Source organism: Heteronotia binoei, chromosome 11, assembly GCF_032191835.1.
Source record: "Heteronotia binoei isolate CCM8104 ecotype False Entrance Well chromosome 11, APGP_CSIRO_Hbin_v1, whole genome shotgun sequence".
In the NCBI taxonomy this organism is placed as follows: Eukaryota; Metazoa; Chordata; class Lepidosauria; order Squamata; family Gekkonidae; genus Heteronotia; species Heteronotia binoei.
Window position 1 is genome coordinate 79527305 of NC_083233.1, and position 19618 is coordinate 79546922.

General features: G+C 47.6%; 1 protein-coding gene across 1 annotated transcript in view; it reads right to left on the reverse strand.

The window, feature by feature from the left end:
• Positions 1 to 19618, reverse strand: part of PPP1CC (protein phosphatase 1 catalytic subunit gamma) — a 28364-nt gene continuing 8746 nt past the window's right edge. Inside the window, exons 2-7 of the mRNA XM_060249269.1 lie at positions 14411 to 14542; positions 12924 to 13154; positions 8731 to 8835; positions 1891 to 2114; positions 1138 to 1272; positions 1 to 221 (exon numbers count right to left, since the gene is read on the reverse strand). Coding sequence (XP_060105252.1) covers positions 132 to 221; positions 1138 to 1272; positions 1891 to 2114; positions 8731 to 8835; positions 12924 to 13154; positions 14411 to 14542 — 917 coding nt within the window. The 3' untranslated portion in view covers positions 1 to 131. The remainder of the gene's footprint in view (positions 222 to 1137; positions 1273 to 1890; positions 2115 to 8730; positions 8836 to 12923; positions 13155 to 14410; positions 14543 to 19618) is intronic.

The window sequence follows — 19618 nt, forward strand, 5'->3', positions numbered from 1 at the left end:
AAAAACACAAAACACTTTAATCTAGTCTTAGCAAGCTGACCGATACAGGTTACCATATTTTTTTTTTTTGTTTTAAAAAAATGGAGATTATATACTATAATACAAGTCCCAACTAGGCAGTGCCAAGATAATTATTTCTTTGCTTGTTTTGTGATCATACCCCTGGGAGGCGTTACAGGTCGGCTAGCGTTGGGCTTCTTCTTCTCGGCAGGCTTCAAGATCTACAACAATTAAAATTAAAAAAAAAAACACTCTTATTTAGCATGGGGGCTTCCAGCAAGCGCAGCTAAAGAGACAGACCCGCATCCAAGCAAGTGTCCGGGCCAGAGAGGGTAACTTTAAGTCATGCATGCTGAAGTGGCCTACAGCTGAAAGCACAAAACCGAAGACAGAGACGATCAAAGCAGTGTGTGGGGGAGAAAACAGAACTATCCCAAAGGTATAAAGAACGTGAAGGTCTTATCTGGCTTCTGAAAGGCTAACTGGGAAGAAGCTACGCAGGTGTCCTTGGGAAAAGCATGCCACAAGCAAGACTACCACGTACAGGAAGCACAGGCACTACCTGTACGGGAAGTCCACCTTGCAGCAACGGAGAGACAGTTGGAGCAGGACCCCACCAGACAATGCCCGGAATGACCCTTAATGCAAGAGACCACCTCTCCCCCAACACGTAGTCTGAACCCCACTCCTTTCAGGGCTTCAAAAGATCAACAGCAGCACCCTGAATCTTAAGGGATCTTCCCCGCTTCGTTCCCACAGCTTGCGACGTTGGACGTCTCCTCCTCTGATCACCCATTTGAAGCGAAGCGATGAAAGGTGGAGAGATTCAAGTCGCTCGGCTCCGTGGCAAACTGGCGCGGCTGCCACGGAAGCCTGCTGGGCGACCTCGGGCGAGTCGCGCACACTCAGCCCGCCTTACCTACCTCACAGGATAAGCTGCAATCTGCTTTGGGTTCCCGGCTGAGCAGAAATGCGAGGCATGACGTGAAGTCAACAGATAACACAAATGAACAACGTGGAATTCATTTTCAAAGAGCCAGGGGGACTGACGGCTTTAGACGAAGGAAGAGCAGCCCGCTCTGAAGAAGAGAAGGCGACAAGGTGCCCCCCCGCCCCCACCCCGCAACCATCCCATACCTGAAAGGAGCACATCAGAGTCTCGTCCACACTCATCATGGCGCCCGCATTGTCAAACTCCCCGCAGTAATTGGGGGCAGAAAACAGAGTCACCAGTTGCCTTTTCGCAAAGAACTCGTACCCGTCTTCAACCACCTTTAAAGCAAAAGAGCTCTGTTAGGTGGGGTTTTTTTTTCCTTGGGGGGGGGGGGAGGAAGGAGAGACGAGAATGAAGAGAACAGGAAGTAACAGCCAGCATCATTTCAGCTTCACAAGCCGCCTCCAGCTCATTCGCAGACGTGGAGCTCATTCGCAGACGTGGTTCAGAAGAGATGCTTTCGTTTCAGGACTAAGGTTCAAACCACAACAGTAATATTTATTATACGGCTTTCGGCAAGCCGGTTCTTACCTTCGGCAGCTTGTCAGAACACCACACGCACGAGTCACTGAACACACTGGAACAGAGCGCCGACAACTACTTTCTAGCCCACACAGCAAGCGCAATGGCTGAGCAAGCCTTTGAACCCAGGCCTCTTGACCTCACCGTTATGCCAGCCATCAACCCACACCCCTCTTCTGAGCTGTCGACGACAAGTTCATTCACAACCCAAGGTTACAAGAACATCTGCTAAAAGCCAACAGGTGTTCCAACCCACACGAACCAGAGGAAACAGATCTACTTCCTGTGCTGTGGACCAAGTGGATTCCGGGGGGGGGGGGGGGCAAGCCTCTGAGGACACTTTCTACAGGGCCAGTTCTCTGCATACAGCTTACCTGGTGAGCTCTACATATGAGATCCAGATCATGCTTGTGAAGAAACTTCGCAACCACTTCAGCACCAAATGTGAAAGAGACGCCTCTGTCGTTTTCACCCCATCCCAAGACATCCTTGTCCGGGTCAGACCACAGCAGATCACAAAGGAGGCCCTGATCCGGCACATCGGTGGGGCGCATGATTCGTCGAATCTGTTCCATTGATTGGAGATCTGGTGATAAGCCTGTTTGGGGAGGATGTGTGTGTGTTTTAAAAAGGACCCGGTTGGCATTTTGTTCAGATGCTTTTATCTGGGCAACAAACAGCATGGTGTTTTGCAGCAGCGTGGAAACGCCAAAGGTTTTGTGCCAGCTAGCGGCCTCGTGGATGCTCCTCGAAGAGGAAAGAATCGGCTATCCCGGCTAACAGGCCAGACTGTCACGCCACCAAACTCGAAGCCTCCGCAATATGCACACAGTGGCAACAGGACAGTCTTCTCTCACTGTACAGGATTACTTATGGGCAGGCCTCACAGGAGTGCAGCTCCTGAACCTCTCTGAGGGTTCCCCCTCTGCCTCCCCACCTACTTTGCCCACTGAATAGCAGGTGCAGCTGCATAACAAGCCCTGGATTAGGAGAGCGGGCAGCCAGCCACCAGGGGCTTTGCAACCCCCCCAGCAGCCCTCATTAACCCTTGGAGAAGCCCACGCCACCCTTCTTCCACTTCTGATGTGATTTTGGGTGGGGGATGGCTTGCTGACCTTTTGACTGGGGGGGAGGGGGGGCAGCCCAGGAGAGTGCCAGGCGAGTGAGGCCTGCTTGGGCTGGCTGGATCTCTAGCCAGCCCAAGCAGGCCTCGCTCGCCCAGGGCTCTCCTGTCTTGCACTGGGTTGCTTTGCCTCGACCAGGGTCAGGGCTTTTTTGGCCCTGGCCTCAGCTTGGTGGAATCAGCTCCCTGTGGAGATCCGGGCCCTGCCGGATTTACTTCCATTTCGTAGGGCCCGCAAGACGGAGCTGTTTCGCCAAGCTTTCGGTCGAGGCAAGCGGACGTCCTTTCATTCTACTGCTTACACCATCTATTGCCCTCCGTGCCCCCCCTTCCAAATGGGCTATAAAACTACGAGCCAAAATATTTGGGTTTTTTTCATCTGAAAGATGTGCCCGCCTGCCTGCGCATATTTTTGGAGCTACGTTTGACTTTTATATTACTGCGTTCTTGCTGTGTCGTAACTGTTTTATTATGACCGTGATCCGCATTGAGCCGGAAGGGGGCTGCTTAGGGCTGTGTAAAGGCGACACCCACCCCCTTTTACGGAAAGGGTGGGATAGAAATCAACCAAATAAATAAAAATAAATCTGGCTTCCGGGGGGTGACGTATGCTAATGAGTTCTGCTACTGAGCTCCACCACCTATTTTTCTACCAAGCTCCCCCTGCCTATGGGCCTCTGCAGTCCCCCTGCTCCTACCGATGCTGGCAGAAGCCTCGACGCAGAGGGGCTGGAGGCAGGGCCCATCGGCAGAGCCAACAATTCTGGCACGCAGCAGCTGCTACCGGTTGGCAGCACCCTCTGTGCTCTTTCCCTTCAGGCAACGCAGCATGGAGGTACAAACAGTGACAAACGGCTCTGGTGTCGGGAGCACGGGATTACGACAGTCGAGGCATATGTTAAGCGGAGGGCTGCGTCCAGGAAGTCCAAAACGATCGCATTTCATTTCCACAGAGGAAACGGCTCAACAGTGAGATCACCTAAAAGTGAGGTCACCTCAATCCCAGGCTTGGGGGGCGGGGGGGAGAGAGGCAGGGTCAAACTTTGTCGGGAAGCCTTGAGATGAAATAAAACCGTAATTATGGAAGATCAGAAAACGTGTGCCTCTGGTTAGGAGGGATCCAAGTCAGCCCCGGCGGATGCTGGTGCGGTTGACGGAGCAGAATCGAGCCCAACTGTAAATGCAGAACTTTTCCGAAATAAACAGCAGCCCAAACCTTGAAAATAAACTCTAGATTTTTTAAAAGGTAAGAGTCCCCTGTGCAAGCACCAGTCGCTTCCGACTCTGGGGTGACGTCGCATCACGACGTTTTTCACGGAAGACTTTTTTGCGGGGTGGTTTGCCATTGCCTTCCCCGGTCATCGACACCAGTCGTCCCCAACCTTCTTGGAACCGGGGACCGGCACCAGGGGTGGCCCGCCCATCGCAGCCCCAGGGCCAGCAGGGTGGGGGCACCGAATTCAGCTCCGCTCCCCACCCCCCCGTGGCACTGTGCAGCCTCACTGCCTGGCCCCCCTCGCCGTACAGCCTCACTGCCTGGCCACCCTCGCGGTGCCTCCTCCCCCGTCAGTTGTTACAATTCTAAGGCCGGGGAAGGGGTGGTGAAGTGCCAACTTCCCCGGCTCTTTAAAGGCCGACACCCCTTCCCCCGCCCCCGAGGAAACCGCCGCAGCAGCAGTGGCGGGCGACTCGCTGAAGAAGCCGCGCTGCCCTGCCTCAGCAGCACCGCTTCTTCAGCGGGTCGCCCACTGCTACTGCGGCAGTTTCCTCTGCTGAGCGATGTGGGGGAGGGGGGGGGGCGGGGTCAGCCTTTAAAGAATCCAGGAAGGCGGCGCTTCACCACCCCTTTCCCGGCCTTAGAATCGTAACAACAGAGGATGCAGACTGCATAGAGCCGCGGGGGGCGGGTGGGCGGCCAAGTTTCGGGGCCCAGTTGCAAACAGGCTGCGTCCTGGGGACCCCTGATCTCCACTTTCCCCCCAGCAAGCTGGGGACTCATTGACAGACCTCGGAAGGATGGAAGGCGGAGTCAACCTCGAGCCGGCTAAATGAACCCAGCTTCCGCCGGGATCGAACTCAGGCCATGAGCAGAGAGCTTCGACTGAAGTACTGCAGCTTTACCACTCTGTGCCATGGGGCTTCTTCGATACAGAAGCAAAACAAACTGATATAATGTCTGGGGCGTAGACTGGTCCCGGTCCGGGACCTGTTTGCAACCGGGCCACCACTCCATGCCCTCTGATACCCCCCCACCCGCTGCCACCCTGCCCTCGCAGTGCCGCAACGAGCCGCTCCATCAACCGCCCCCCCGCACGATAAGGCTCAGCTCGCTGCCATTGCCTGTCTTCTCTCTTCCTTCCCCCAGTGCCAGGCTCCGCCCCCCTCCTCCACCCGCGCGATCAGAGAAAGCTCAGAGGCCCCACTCCATGTGGTTTGAAGAGAAGGCTGGACAGCCCGCCCTGCCGAAGCCGCCTGAGCCTCCTCGTGGTGTCCCTCTGATCCGGGGGGGGGGGGGGCGGCGATGGGGCTCGGCTCTATCAGCTGCAGCGGTGGAGCCCTTTCGGGAAGGGGTTGGTTCCTGCTGCCGCTGGCCTACCTGGGCTGAGTGAGCTCCGGTTTCCCAACGATCAGGTAAGGGGGAGGGGGATGTCGCCTTTACACAGCCCTAAGCAGCCTTCTTCCGGACATTGTAATTGACCTGGGTTGGGGAAGGGAGGGAGGAGGCGGCGGGGGGGGGGGGGGAGGGGGAACTAGACGCGACATGGGGGGAGGGGGGAAGCAAATGCCGAGTTCCCCCCTGCCTCCTCCTCCCTCCCTTCCCCAACCCAGGTGAATTGCAATGTCCGGAAGGGTACCGGAAGGCAACCCTATTTGCTTTATTTTCCACCCCCCCTCTTTCTGTCAGTCAGTCTTTTCTCTTGTCTTTCTTTCTGGCTGTCTTTCTCTCTCTCTCTTTCTTTCCCCCTATCTTTCTCTCTCTCCTTCCTTCCCCCTATCTCTCTCTCCTTCCTCCCTCCATTTCATGTTTTCCCAGGGTGAGAGCATTTTATATTTCTAGTTTTCTGCCGTGTGATCCTTGTTTTTTTTTTTAAATTGCATTGGAAAATCCCACTATTCTCCTACCTCCCCTAAACAAAACACTGCAAGGGTTTTAAGCATGTTTGTACATCATTTCCTGTCTCCTGGCTCCACCCCCAAATGTTAGTAGGAGGAGAAGTGTAAAAATAACCGGGCCAAGGGGGAGGGGGCGGGGGGGGGGGAGAGTTTGGGAAACCCTGCACTAGTCAAATAATGAGGCTTCCGCAGAAGGAAAAACTAAACAGCCTGTAGTTCAGCAAAAAGCTGAGAGGGACATGACACGGGGTTAAGCGTGGCACGAAGAGAGAGGCTGTGCTCACCTCACCGCTAGGACCCAGCATCACCCTATTAAGGCGTTCAGCTCCGGTTTTATTTGTGATTTATTTGTGATTTATATGTGGTTTCTGGGCAGGAAATTTATTTCACCTTCCACGGTGAGCAATGAACATGTCGCACACGCTACCACGAGTCGTGGTAATGGCAGCTAGCATGGCTGGCTTTAAAAAGGGTTACTCATGCAGGGCAAATCTACCCGACACCTGTTAGGCATATGAGACTTCCATGTTCAGAAGCAGTAATACCACAGTAGAGATTCCCAAAGCAGACCCATTGTTAGAAACGGGATTCTAGCCTGATTCAGCCCCTCTGCCTGCTCCATCAGGGCTCTTCGTACAACCAGGCGGAAGAATTATGAGAGGTGACCTTCAGACAACTGACGTGCCATGTGATCAGTACAATGAGGTTTGGGCAAGCAAAAGCTTTAGGGCCAGCTCCCACCAAGGCTTCGGGTGAGTACAGGATTCATTCATCCTGCACAGCTAAGCTCAACATACCAAAGCCCTTACCCGTTTTCCTTATCTGAAGACGTGAGCAGCGGCTCACGAAAGCTCATACTCTACCACCATTTTTTTTTTTAGGCTTTAAGGTGCCACTGGACGCTTGCTCTTTTCTACTGACCCTTTCCCTGTACCTCTGAGGGTAGGGAGCTTCAGAAGGCTACAGGTTTACAGTAACCCCTTTTGTCCAGAGTTGGTCAGTCACCATCAAAGTCTAGATCAGGGGTGGCCCAATCTTGCCTAACGCGAGAGCCACACAGAATAAACATCAGATGTTTGAGAGCAGGAAGGAAGGAAAGCAAAACAAAACAGTATGTGACAAGGGAGCCAGTTTGGTGCAGTGGTGAAGTGTGTGGACTCTTATCTGGGAGAACCAGGTTGGATTCCCCACTCCTCCACTTGCACCTGCTGGAATGGCCTTGGGTCAGCCATAGCTCTCGCTGGAGTTGTCCCTGAAAGGGCAGCTGCTGTGAGAGTCCTCTCAGCCCCACCCACCTCATAGGGGGGTGAGCCAGTTTGGTGTAGTGGTTAAGTGTGCGGACTCTTATCTGGGAGAACCGGGTTTGATTCCCCACTCCTCCACTTGCACCTGCTAGCATGGCCTTGGGTCAGCCATAGCTCTGGCAGAGGTTGTCCTTGAAAGGGCAGCTGCTGTGACAGCCCTCTCCAGCCCCACCCACCTCACAGGGTGTCTGTTGTGGGGGAGGAAGGTAAAGGAGATTGTGAGCCGCTCTGAGATTCTTCAGAGTGGAGGGGGGGATATAAATCCAATATCTTCATCTACCTCAAAGGGTGTCTGTTGTGGGGGGGGGGGGGGAGGTAAAGGAGATTGTGAGCTGCTCTGAGACTCTTCCGAGTGGAGAGCGGGATATAAATCCAATATCTTCTTCTTCTGCTGCTGTGTGTGTGTGTGTGTGGGGGAGAAGATATAGAAAATTTAAGCCGCTCTGAGTCTCTGATTCAGGGAGAAGGGCGGGGTATAAATCTGCAGTCTTCTTCTAGATGGGGCTGGCCTGGCCTGGAGAAGTGATTTAAAGAGAAAAATGCTTCGTCTAAGTCAGCTGGTGGAGCGATGGGGGCTTTGAGAGCCACGCAGTATGTGTGAAAGAGCCACATGTGGCTCCCGAGCTGCAGACGGGCCACCCCGTCTCCACACTCACAAGTACAGCACCTATCTGGTTTGAAATTGCCTCAAATTAGAGAGAAGTAACCTTTATACTCTGGAAGGCAAGACTCGTCTGTTCTCTTCAGCTGCACCCTCCCACTCCGCGCCTCCAGCACAGGAAGCTGGATGTTGTGCCCCAGTCAGAACATTACACTTGCTCAGATTATAGCCTAGGAATGGCAAGACCAAATATTAAAATTCAAAATGGGTCATGAGATGCTAGGTTACTAGAACGTAAGTATGTAAGTATTTGCGAGACCGTACTGGGAACTGTCCAGATAACCTGTAATTATCACAAGTAAGACACAGATTACCAGTTTCCACCATCTAATTTCAGTCGGAATTTAGACAGCTAACAAATTAAATATGATCAGCAGAGGCTCTAGGTCTCACCAAAGGATAAGCTTGTGTCTGGCTTAAGGAAACTGAACGCTGTGCCGTACAGAAATGCTTCCCTGCTCATTGAAAACTAACATGTTAGGGAAAGGAGTTCGAGCCTGGCCTTCCTCCTGCCATGCTAGCTTTCCATATGCAGGGAATCTGTACACGGCAGCATATCCAGCCACGCAAGAAGACAAAGCTACGTCTAGCTACCGCAAGGAAGAGCCCGTGCCAGACCTTCGGGAGGGAAGCATCTGCCCCAATTAATACACCCTTTGTGAAGCACTGCTATCGCAACTGCACAGCAGCGCTCTGAGCAGGAAATCCAGGCCAGAATTACCATACAATTCATTTCCCCCTCTAAAGGGGAGGGGGGAGGAGGAGGAGGGAAGTGACAGCTCTGGATTAGACATATTGGGTAAGTTCGCAATACACTACTAAATAATGTGTTTTGCAACTGGATTTTTACTGCGTAAGAATAGCAAAAATCCAGTTCCAAAACACATCAGCGTCGTGTGAATGCACCCCCTGACTCCCAGTTTCCTCCCCCTGTTCTTGCGAGCCTTCAAGCAGACTGCAAGCTTCCCCGTTGTGTTTGTGCGACGGCATAAGAACTTTACGAATTGCTCACCTCCATGACAGCAGAAGATTTTCTCGTCCACAATGGCTGCAATTGGTAGGCAGTTAAAGCAGTCTGTAAAGGTTTTCCACAGCTTTATATTGTATCTTCTTTTACCTAGAAAGACATTTTTAATATGTGAACTTACTTAAACATCGGCGCAGAAAAACATAGGAACAAGTAGTCTGGGGAGGAAGAAAAAGAAACCAATTTGACTCCTGGGGGTACCTTAGGCATTCCTGGGATAAACAAACATGGCCTACTCGCTTTACTCCCAAATGGCACGAGACCAGGTGCCTCATGAGCCAGCTCTTCTCTAGAGATGCTGCGTTCACAATGGTGGCACACGGTCACATCTGGAGAGGGAACCTGGGAGCTAGCTGGGAATTTGCCTTTGGCGGGGCAACCCACTTCTTGGTCCTCACAGACCACCACAATTAGATCATATACAGAGGACAGCTTCTTAATATCTCAATCCAGGAATGAATAGCCTTTTCCCCCCAGAGGGCTGCCACAGCCTCAGAGGGAAAAACCATCTCACACAATGCCCCAAATCGTGCTATATCCAACAACGTTAGCCAAAGGTTCAGAATAAATAAAAAGTAGCACAGATTCACACAATTCGCTGCCACAAGGTAGCCACTAGCTTGAACAGGTTTTCTTTTAAACCACAGAGGACACATCCATCAAAGGCTACTTAGCATAGACAGCTAAATGGAGCCTCCATATTCAAAGGCAGTATACCCCAAAATACCAAGTGCTGGGTCCAATGAGAGGGCTGTTGTAGGCATTTTGCTGGCCGTTGTCCAGTGCAATGCCAAAGAGGCTAGGAGGGCTCTTAAGAGCCCAACAGCATTCCTTTCCAAATACGGGAGGCCATTTATGTATAAGAAAGCAGCCACCAACAAATTCAAGTTGCATCCACCACAAACTTAACCAAGTATGGGAGGGTAAGACAAGAACACAAGAGAAGCCAAATGTGGCACACAGTATCTTACCTATATATATATATATATATATATATATATATAAGACAAGAACACAAGAGAAGCCAAATGTGGCACACAGTATCTTACCTATATATATATATATATATATATATATATATATATATATATATATATATATATATATATATATATATATATATATATATATATATATATATATATATATATATATATATATATATATATATAAGACCCCAGTTACTACCCTATGAAACCAAATGAAGTTATAAGAGTGCTGACTATTTAAAAGTGACACAAAATCAACTGCAGTGGCCTCTATGTTGTGTGGGTGTAAGAAGGAAGGTGCTGTAGCTTGGGGGTGTTAAAATCGTCAAGTCGCAACCCTGTGGTGGGTTTGCCATTGCCTGCCTCTGCATAGCAACCCTGGAGTTCTCTGGATGTCTCCCATCCAAGTACTAACCAGGGCTGACCCTGCTTAGCTTTCATAATCCGACAAGATCAGGTTATCCAGGTGAGGACTGTGGCTTGCTGGTGGTTGAATCACACACTCCACAATAATGCACGGGATGGAGAAAGTAGAGAAAGAAGTCCTTTTCTCCCTTTCTCGCAAGACAAGAACTCGTGGGCATTCGATGAAATTGCTGAGCAGTCGGGTTGAAACGGATAAAAGGAAGTATTTCTTCACCCAAAGGGTGATTAACATGCCACTGTGTGACACAGAGTGTTGGACTGGATGGGCCATTGGCCTGATCCAACATGGCTTCTCTTATGTTCTTATGTGACACAGAGTGTTGGACTGGATGGGCCATTGGCCTGGTCCAACATGGCTTCTCTTATGTGACACAGAGTGTTGGACTGGAGGGGCCATTGGCCTGATCCAACATGGCTTCTCTTATGTTCTTATGTGACACAAAGTGTTGGACTGGATGGGCCACTGGCCTGATCCAACATGGCTTCTCTTATGTTCTTATGTGACACAAAGTGTTGGACTGGATGGGCCACTGGCCTGATCCAACATGGCTTCTCTTATGTTCTTATGTGACACAAAGTGTTGGACTGGATGGGCCACTGGCCTGATCCAACATGGCTTCTCTTATGTTCTTATGTGACACAAAGTGTTGGACTGGAAGGGCCACTGGCCTGATCCAACATGGCTTCTCTTATGTTCTTATGTGACACAAAGTGTTGGACTGGATGGGCCATTGGCCTGATCCAACATGGCTTCTCTTATGTTCTTATTAAGGTTTGTACTGGATTCCACTTTGCTGGCAATTTCACTGGTCTGAGGCCTAGGAAGCAGCGCAGTACTGACACAACAGGCAACACAATCTGGCACAAAAGCATTTCTCAGGGAGTTAGCAAAGGCAGGGAAATTGCGACATCACCAATTACTGCTGTTGTGGCTCTTTTTCTAGCAGGAGCTCCTCTGCAGAAAAAGAGCCATCATGCCCCCGTGATGTAGCCAATCTCCTAGAACTTACAGCAGGCCCTGTAAGAAGAGCCCTCTAAGCTCTTGGAGGATTGGCCACATCAGAGGGGCATGGCCCAATATGCAGAGGAGCTCCTGCTAGAGAAAGAGCCCTGGTCCTCTGTACTTTCTGTCATTACAATTCAGGGTTGTTGTTTCTTTTAACATTTTCAAGATTTTATTTTTTTCCCAAGCAAATGTCATACAAACAATGAAGTCAAAAAAGACTACCAGTTCTGAAGATAAAATAATAATTAAGAAGAAAAAGAAAACCTAAACATCGAAACAATAAATCTTAATATCCATTCAATATATAGCAATAATTTGGAGATGATCTGGGATTGACATTTTAATCTTACTACGCTGTTCCATATATTCAATAAACGGAAACCACCATTCTAAATATTCAGGCTGGAAATCTAGATTTTCTGCTAGAGAAACGGAATCTGATATTTTGTTTGTAATTAGGTACCCTAAAATTTGTCGAACCACAACTGGGTTAAAAGTTGTGTTGTATCCTTCCAATGCCTGGCAATTAAAAGTTGTCGCTGGCACCAACATATGGGAAATTAAATCCTTGGTAAACGTGAGAGCATTAATTCCTTTCCAAAAGTTGAGTAGTACAATTTCAGGGCGGAAGGGAAAATTATAGCCTGTGATATCATATATTAGTTTGAAGATAATATTCCAAAATTGTATCATACTGGGACACGTTCACCAGCAATGAAAGATCCGTGTTGATTACAACCTCTCCAGCATACAATTGACCTTTAAACCAAATTATATCCCACCTTGTACTCACTCTAACTCATACCCCTTTGGACCCAGCTGTTTACAACTTCTCTTCATAACCTGGTATGTGTGTCTGACTCATGAGTACCCAACGCATGCACCTGATGATAGCTCACACTAAATAAAAACTTATTAGGTCGAAGCAAAACTAAGCAAGATTCCTGCAGGGCCTTAAAGTACTTTAAAAACATGGCTAATCCCCTAGAATTTCCCCCAAAACGTCAATGTTCCTAGAGATCAGCCCTAAAAATATCTGCCCAAAGTAAAATGCTGGATTTGAACTTTTATGCTGTGGAAAACTGAATCCTCTGACCCCAATATGAAACCAGAAGTTAGCTGACAGTATGAGACAAGTGAGTTTTTAAGCCAGTGGACTTAACTGTGCTCTTTGCTAACTATAAGCAACCAGCCTTGTGCCACAGCAAACACAGAATACTTGGCTCGGATTCATACCAAAAACTGAAACAAATATATTTTGAAGTCAGAAATTTGTGTCTCCTAAATGACACTCAGCCAAGAACTGATCAGCAGCCAATTCAGGCAAGTAAAGCAACGGGAAGTAGAGAGATCACACACTGCCCCAAGCCATTACACATCTCGTCATGTGCAACGGCTACGCAAAGGAGGAAGAAGAGCTCAGCTTCGCTTTTGCAGAACACAAACCAAGCACTTTAGAAATATGAGGTCGATACATCAACAGAGCCCGTTAGAGAAGAAACTAGATGGGGCCTGAAGCGATTAAGTCACTGAATGGGCACCTCAATCCTCCAAAGAGTGCGCTCGAAAAACAGGAATGCTACCTTCACCTTCCAAAATCAGTTAAGAATAATCTCAGCTATGGGATTCAGAATGACCATTTAATACTTCGCTCATGCCAAAGCCGGAGACCTGAAAATTGTTCTGTAGTCAGCTGAGCACACAGTTTGTCATTAATCAACCTTTCCCAGGCCCAACAACACCCCAGAAGTACTTACATTCATCATAGAATCCATAAATTCTATTAATGCTGGCACATTCATGGTTCCCTCTGAGGAGGAAAAAATTTTCTGGATATTTTATTTTGTAAGCCAGCAGGAGGCAAATGGTTTCTAAAGACTGCTTCCCTCTATCAACATAGTCACCAAGGAAGAGATAGTTGCTTTCTGGCGGGAAGCCTCCATATTCAAAGAGTCGAAGTAAGTCATAGTATTGTCCATGGATGTCGCCTGTAAAAAGGGGGGGGGGGAGGAAAGGTATCTCTGTGTCTGCCTCATTTAAGCAAAACAAAACAAATCTCTGTGTCTGCCTCATTTAAGCAAAACAAATACAATAGGTTCTTGTACATTTGATCTATAAAATAAAGGAAACGGCAGAATTCAGAAAATTAACATCAGTGAATCTCCTATAAGCATTTTTCATTTTGTTTAGTGGATCTTTTTCAGGACACCCTTTCCAGCAAGCTGTGCCAGAGACTTCTCTGGGACACAAGACGTAGGAGTATTATTTGCGACCTGTCAAGCCAGTAACGCAGCAAATCAAATCCTAAAAGCAAAGTTGGCTTCAAGCAGGAATTTCATTTGCAGTTCTGGGTCAGGCTTACGGCCTGTTCCTTCTCAGAAGCGACTTAAATTTTTTGCACTGGACACCACATTTTGTGAAAAGGGTGTTGCTACTCATACCAATTTCAAAATGGCCAATTTAGGGCGCTAAAATATTTTGCGGTGGATCAAAGGCAATGATAAAATTACCACTGTTGGATAACTCAGTGTTTTATTGTGTTGGATAACTTGTGTTTTATTAGGGCAACCATACGACCGATGTCATTGTTCCACAAACACCATCATTTCTGGTTGTCTGGAAACCAGTCACTTATGGGGTTGCTTTTCTCCTCCCATTTGCTCTGCTTTCTACCATTCCAGCATTGAATCAACACCGAATCCCAAAGTCATAATTAAGACTGGCCTGAGACTAGACTTCTCCCTTTCTGGGATGCCCTCATACAGGGGTAGCCAAACTTACTTAATGTAAGAGCCACATAAAAAAAACGTCAGAGGCAGGGAGGGAGGAAAACAGATGATGGAGGGAGAGGTAGAAAGAAAGCAACTAATTTTAAATGCATATTCTAAGCTGCCAGGTGGCTTGGCTTGGAAAAGTGATTTAAAGACAGAAATTGCTTCTCCATGTTAGCGGATGGGGCGGTGGGGCTTCAGGAGCCACACAATGTGTGTGAAAGAGTCACAGTTTGGCCACCCCTGCACTCTTATTTCAAACCCTTTCTGCATTGTACAGTGGATTCAGTTTTGTTCTTATGCAAGGATTTGCATAGGACAGCCTGGCAGCGTGTTTTGACAGCCACATTTTAATGAGTTTCCCCATCTTCACAGAGAAGATGGCATCAGCTGAAGCTACCACCCAAGCTGTACCCAAGTTATTAACAATTAATTGAAAAGCACAGGTGTAGACAGCCAGGCTCAATGCTTACCACATATTTTAAGGGGTGCTTCAAGTTCTAAAAGAATGGGCTGACTAAGGAAAATCTCTCGAGATTTCAAGCACAAGCCTCTTATTTCATTCTCTTGAAGTTGGACATTTTTGCCTGGTTTTGATCCTCTCACTGTGAAATGAAAAAAAAAAAAGCATTTATTTAAAAACCAATGACCAAAATGCTGCGTTCCAAAACCGTAACATATATAACACAATATTTATGGTCACACAAGCCCAACATCTGAGTTTAGAAATTATAGAAGGGTGACTTATGACTTACCAGGAAGCTTTTCATACTAGAATCCTATCTGTCTGTAATATACCTTACCGGCAAATATCTTAGTTACAAAGATGAGTTATTGTACGCTAATGGTTTTTAGGTAAATCCAAACCCGGGGCCCACTAAACACGGAGGTGTGAAAAAGTAAAAACTCACATGACCAGAAGAAGAAAAATCAGAGTTCCTGATTTCTCTGTGCCACGTCTATGGTGTTGACAGTAGACCAAAAGAACTAGCTAGAGGGAACATAAGCCAAACACAAGGTGGTCTGCCACAGTAAAAAACAAGCCAAAGATCAGATCCATGGAACGATTCTCTTCACGACGTGACCTTGCTGCTGCTCTTCTCTGCATGCGTGCGAAGAGATGCGGGAAGCACCTTTGCTCTCTGTGCATATGCACATGCCTTAGCAGATCTTTCCAAAAGGAGGAGGGAGGGGGCTGCTACAAACGGCTCACAGTCAAGCAAATAGGGGTCTATGACCCTATCTTTCTGACGCACGGGTTGAAAGCCACAGATCTACAACATGACGCTGCCACGTTTGCCAGGTTTCAGCAGCACTGAAAACCCTTAAAAATCCAAGCGTTACGGATACCATCCGCTCAGTCGTATTGAGATGAGTGAGCCACTTAAATATCAGTACTTATTGTTATTGCCCAAACACAAGAATACCAAGGAGCCCCTCTCCCTATCGGCCTCTGAACCTGCAAATTTAACTCAGGTTTGACATACACCAGAGAGAAAAGAGCTAGAATCGCTGCCACCAGTGTGATAATTACAGTTCATAAAGGGCCAAATCTAAAAATATCTCACCTCTCAAGAGTATGGTAAGAGGAAAATGCCACAGAAATTAAAATAGCCTGGGCAACAAGAGTATTGAATTAGAACTGAAACGGGGGAGAGTAATCATCAGGTAACCAGAAAGCTGCTGCTTGTCACAATTGTGGATCAATCCTGAAAAAAATCTGCTGATCCATAAAAATAAGCACTCAACCAGGACAGGCTGTGCCCAGCACGCAATGTATTTTATGCTAGCAGGATGATCCGTGCTGGAATAGAGTCACAAGAATTGCCATTTTGAGCACAGCTCTATCCAAACACATTCTAACCGTGGCGGCAGTTCTCCAGCAAGCTGTGCTGCGCCTCTGGGTGTCCCACAATTTATTCCAATCCCACCGCCTGAAAAAGTCAGCCTTTATTTTTAGGCTCTTTCCCCAAATGCGTATTTTGCAGGGATGCTCCCTCTGATGGGCTGGCAGGATGGAGAACTGCCACAGTCTAGCGCTTTTCAAACAGGCAGGTGCGTTAGGTGAAAAAACTCCCAGAAATATACAATGATGGCCTCCACCTGGTGTAAAGCTGTGGACAGCTTCCTCCACACCGCCAGCCGAGAGCTATGCATATGGTTCCAGGTATGGTTCCACAATGCCTGTGACTCTAAGAAGACAAACACACCCTTATTGAATTGGCCACATAAATGCTCTCAGAAACAGCAAACGGTGCCATGAATTTTCTGCTGCAACTTTAGACCCTAAAGCCAAAGCCAGAAGAACCCTGGAAGTCTTGTGGCTTTCAAACCAAGCTAGCAGCAAAGTATGTTTTTAATTTCTTGGATTTTATGTAAAGCTACAATATCTGTTAATCCTGTAGTCAAGGGAGCTCCATTAGCCATGTCTGCTGCTTCACGTTTCTAAGCTTCTACAGTCTTTCGCCCAATACACAGAAGCATGTTGTATAGGAAGCAACATGTGTTACTGACATTTTCAGTCTAGCTATCTCCTGTGCGCTGATGTCATATGGCAACCGGAAAGTACCTCTGTTGGCACTGCTTTGAAGGGTTCAAGGGTTACATTTTTAAAGATTTCCATGGAAGTTCAATATCAGAAGTGTGTTGGGAATTATGAGCAGATAAGCCTTAGGGCAAAGGTGATGTCGATTATTCTTTACTGTCAATAATGAGAGCATCTCTGAAAATGTTAACAGGACCACTAGACAGAGGGTTCAGCTAAAATGCTTAGCACAAGTAATGAAGCATAAACCATAGAAGCTCATTTCCCCACCACTGTCGTGCAATTGTGCATGAAACCAGTCTTCCACAAAACAATTTCTCCCCATTCACCTAAGCCGCAAGCAAATAACCTGAAATGCCAAATGTCTAGCAGCAACGCAGAAGTTTATAGAACATGATCCAAGAAGACTGCATTATAAAAGTCAATAGCACAAAATTATTTAACCTTTGCTTTTAAGCAGTTAACTGAAGCACACGGCCACGTTTATAGCCACCGCAGACAAGAAACAGATTAAGCCTTTTTACCAGTTATTAGACACACGGTGCACTGTAGTAATAGTTTAAAGGGCAATTAAAAGCTTGAAGACAAGACCTTATTCACAAATGATGCTGAGCAAAGGCATCAGCAACAGCTTCAGCTCGTCTCCGATCTTCTACATGAGCAGCAAGGTCAAGGTAGCCAGGAGCTGAGAAAGCAGCCTCCTGCAATAGCAACCCGGACCACACACAAGACAAACAGTTTGCAGTCTGATACAGAGGTCTGTAACCCTGATGGATGCAAAGTGAGAAGTTCCTGGGAGGAATGGTGGCTCAGTGGTAGAGCATCTGCTTGGGAAGCAGAAGGTCCCAGGTTCAATCCCTGGCATCTCCAAAAAAGGGTCCAGGCAAATAGGTGTGAAAAACCTCCGCTTGAGACCCTGGAGAGCCGCTGCCGGTCTGAGAAGACAATACTGACTTTGATGGACCAAGGGTCTGATTCAGTATAAGGCAGCTTCATATGTTCATATGTTGAGAGTCCTGTAACAATGAATCTCATCCGAAGGCAGCAAATTCAGAGAAGCGACAAGTTATCAGAGAACCTACAAGCCGCCCTGAGCTGGTCGCAGGAGGGGCAAGGTACAAATTAACAGAAATAAATAAATAGTAATGAAAGGAATTGAGGACAATACAGTACATATTAAATTATTAAAGGTAGTCCCCTGTGCAAGCAACCAGCTGTTTCCGACTTTGGGGTGACGTCACATCACGACGTTTTCTCGGCAGTCTTTTTATGGGGTGGTTTGCCATTGCCGTCCCCAATTATCTACACTTCACCCCCAGCAAGCTGGGGACTTATCGACCTCGGAAGGATAGAAGGCTGAGTCAACGAGCCAGCTACCGGAACTCAGCTTCTGCTGGGATCGAACTCGGGTCGCGAGCAGAGCATGGGACTGCAGTACTGCAGCTCACCGCTCTGCGCCACGAGGCTCTTCCAATTAAATTATTACTGCTAAGTAATCACAGACATTTGAGCCAGACTCAAATAGCAGCGCTGCTGAGGAATATACTACTCTGGGCATGTGGCACTTGTATGTTCAAGTTCGTCCCCTATGAAAAAGCTCCCTGAAGACAGAAAAAAATATATCCCTGATATCCCAGTTTTTGTTTTTTCAGGAAACATTCAAAGACACTTCCCAAAAGAACCTCATCACTAGATTCTTCTGAATTTATACTAGCCTGGTTTCTCCTAGGCTCCTGGCAAATCTTTTCACGTTTTCCAGACTTCCCTCCATTCCAGGCCAGGAGGTTGCCTTTAAACAAGACCAAGGAATCGTGATATCTGCATTAACCACTGGTTTGGGGGGTTTTTTTTCCGTTTCAAAGGCCAGCTGCTTTGCAGATTTGATCTAAAAATAACTACATGGCTGGATTCTGCCATTAAGCTTTGATATTTACTATTCCATAGCAGAGCAATAGCAGTTCAGTCAGGCTACAAACTAAAAACAAAGACATATTGCTGATATTGCTAGCGCAGTTGAATATACCTCCAGTGCACAACTAAAAAGGTAAAGGTAGTCCCCTGTGCAAACACCAGTCGTTTCCGACTCTGGGGTGACGTTGCTTTCACAATGGTGGTTTGCCATTGCCTTTCACAGCCATCTACACTTTCCCCCCAGCAAGCTGGGGACTCATTTGACTGACCTCGAAAGGATGGAAGACTGAGTCAACCTGGAGCCGACTACCTGAACCCAGCTTCCGCTGGGATCGAACTCAAGTCGTGAGCAGAGCTTAGGACTGCAGTACTGCAGCTTTACCTATCTGACTCTTGCAAGTATCTGTCAAGAGTTTCAAGCCAGTAACTTGGATCTCATAAATCAAATCTAGGTATATATCCAGACAGCTTATTTGCAAACCTCTTCAAATTGTTCCTTCAGTGTTAATGTGAGATTTGTTCTTGGCCCAACCAAGGAGTACAATCATTCTGGCATGTAAAACCTCGCTTAGGATCCAGCGCAGATCAGTCTCACTCACCCTTTGCCTCTTTCACATAGAGACATAAGATGTCAGCAAGAATCTGGTTTTACTTAGGGGTGGGAAAGGAGGTGGCACATGCTAACTAGGGTTCACCTATTAGGAAGAAGACGACTGCAGATTTATACCCCACCCTTCTTTCTGAATCAGAGACTCAGAACGACTTACAACCTCCTATATCTTCTCCTCCTACAACAGTCACCCTGTGAGGTGGGTGGGTCTGGGAGGGCTTTCACAGCAGCTGCCCTTTCAAGGACAACCTCTGCCAGACCTATGGCTGACCCAAGGCCATTCCAGCAGCTGTAAGTGGAGAAGTGGGGAATCAAACCCAGTTCTCCCAGATAAGAGTCCACACACTTCACCACAACACCAAACTGGCCCTCAGTGCCCTGGAATATACAGCTCATTAGCAATGGCTATATTGTTTTAAATTGCTTACTCAGTAGTGGCTTTTCAATGAAAAATTCAAAGCAATTTACAAATATGAAAAGTAGATTAAAATAATTAAAACTTTAATAAGCATAATATAGAAACAGTAAGATCAGGAAAATGTAGAAGATTAAACTCCATACGCAGAAGCTGGGGGGTGAGATTCAGAAATGCTTTTCCTGCTAGCAGAAACTGTA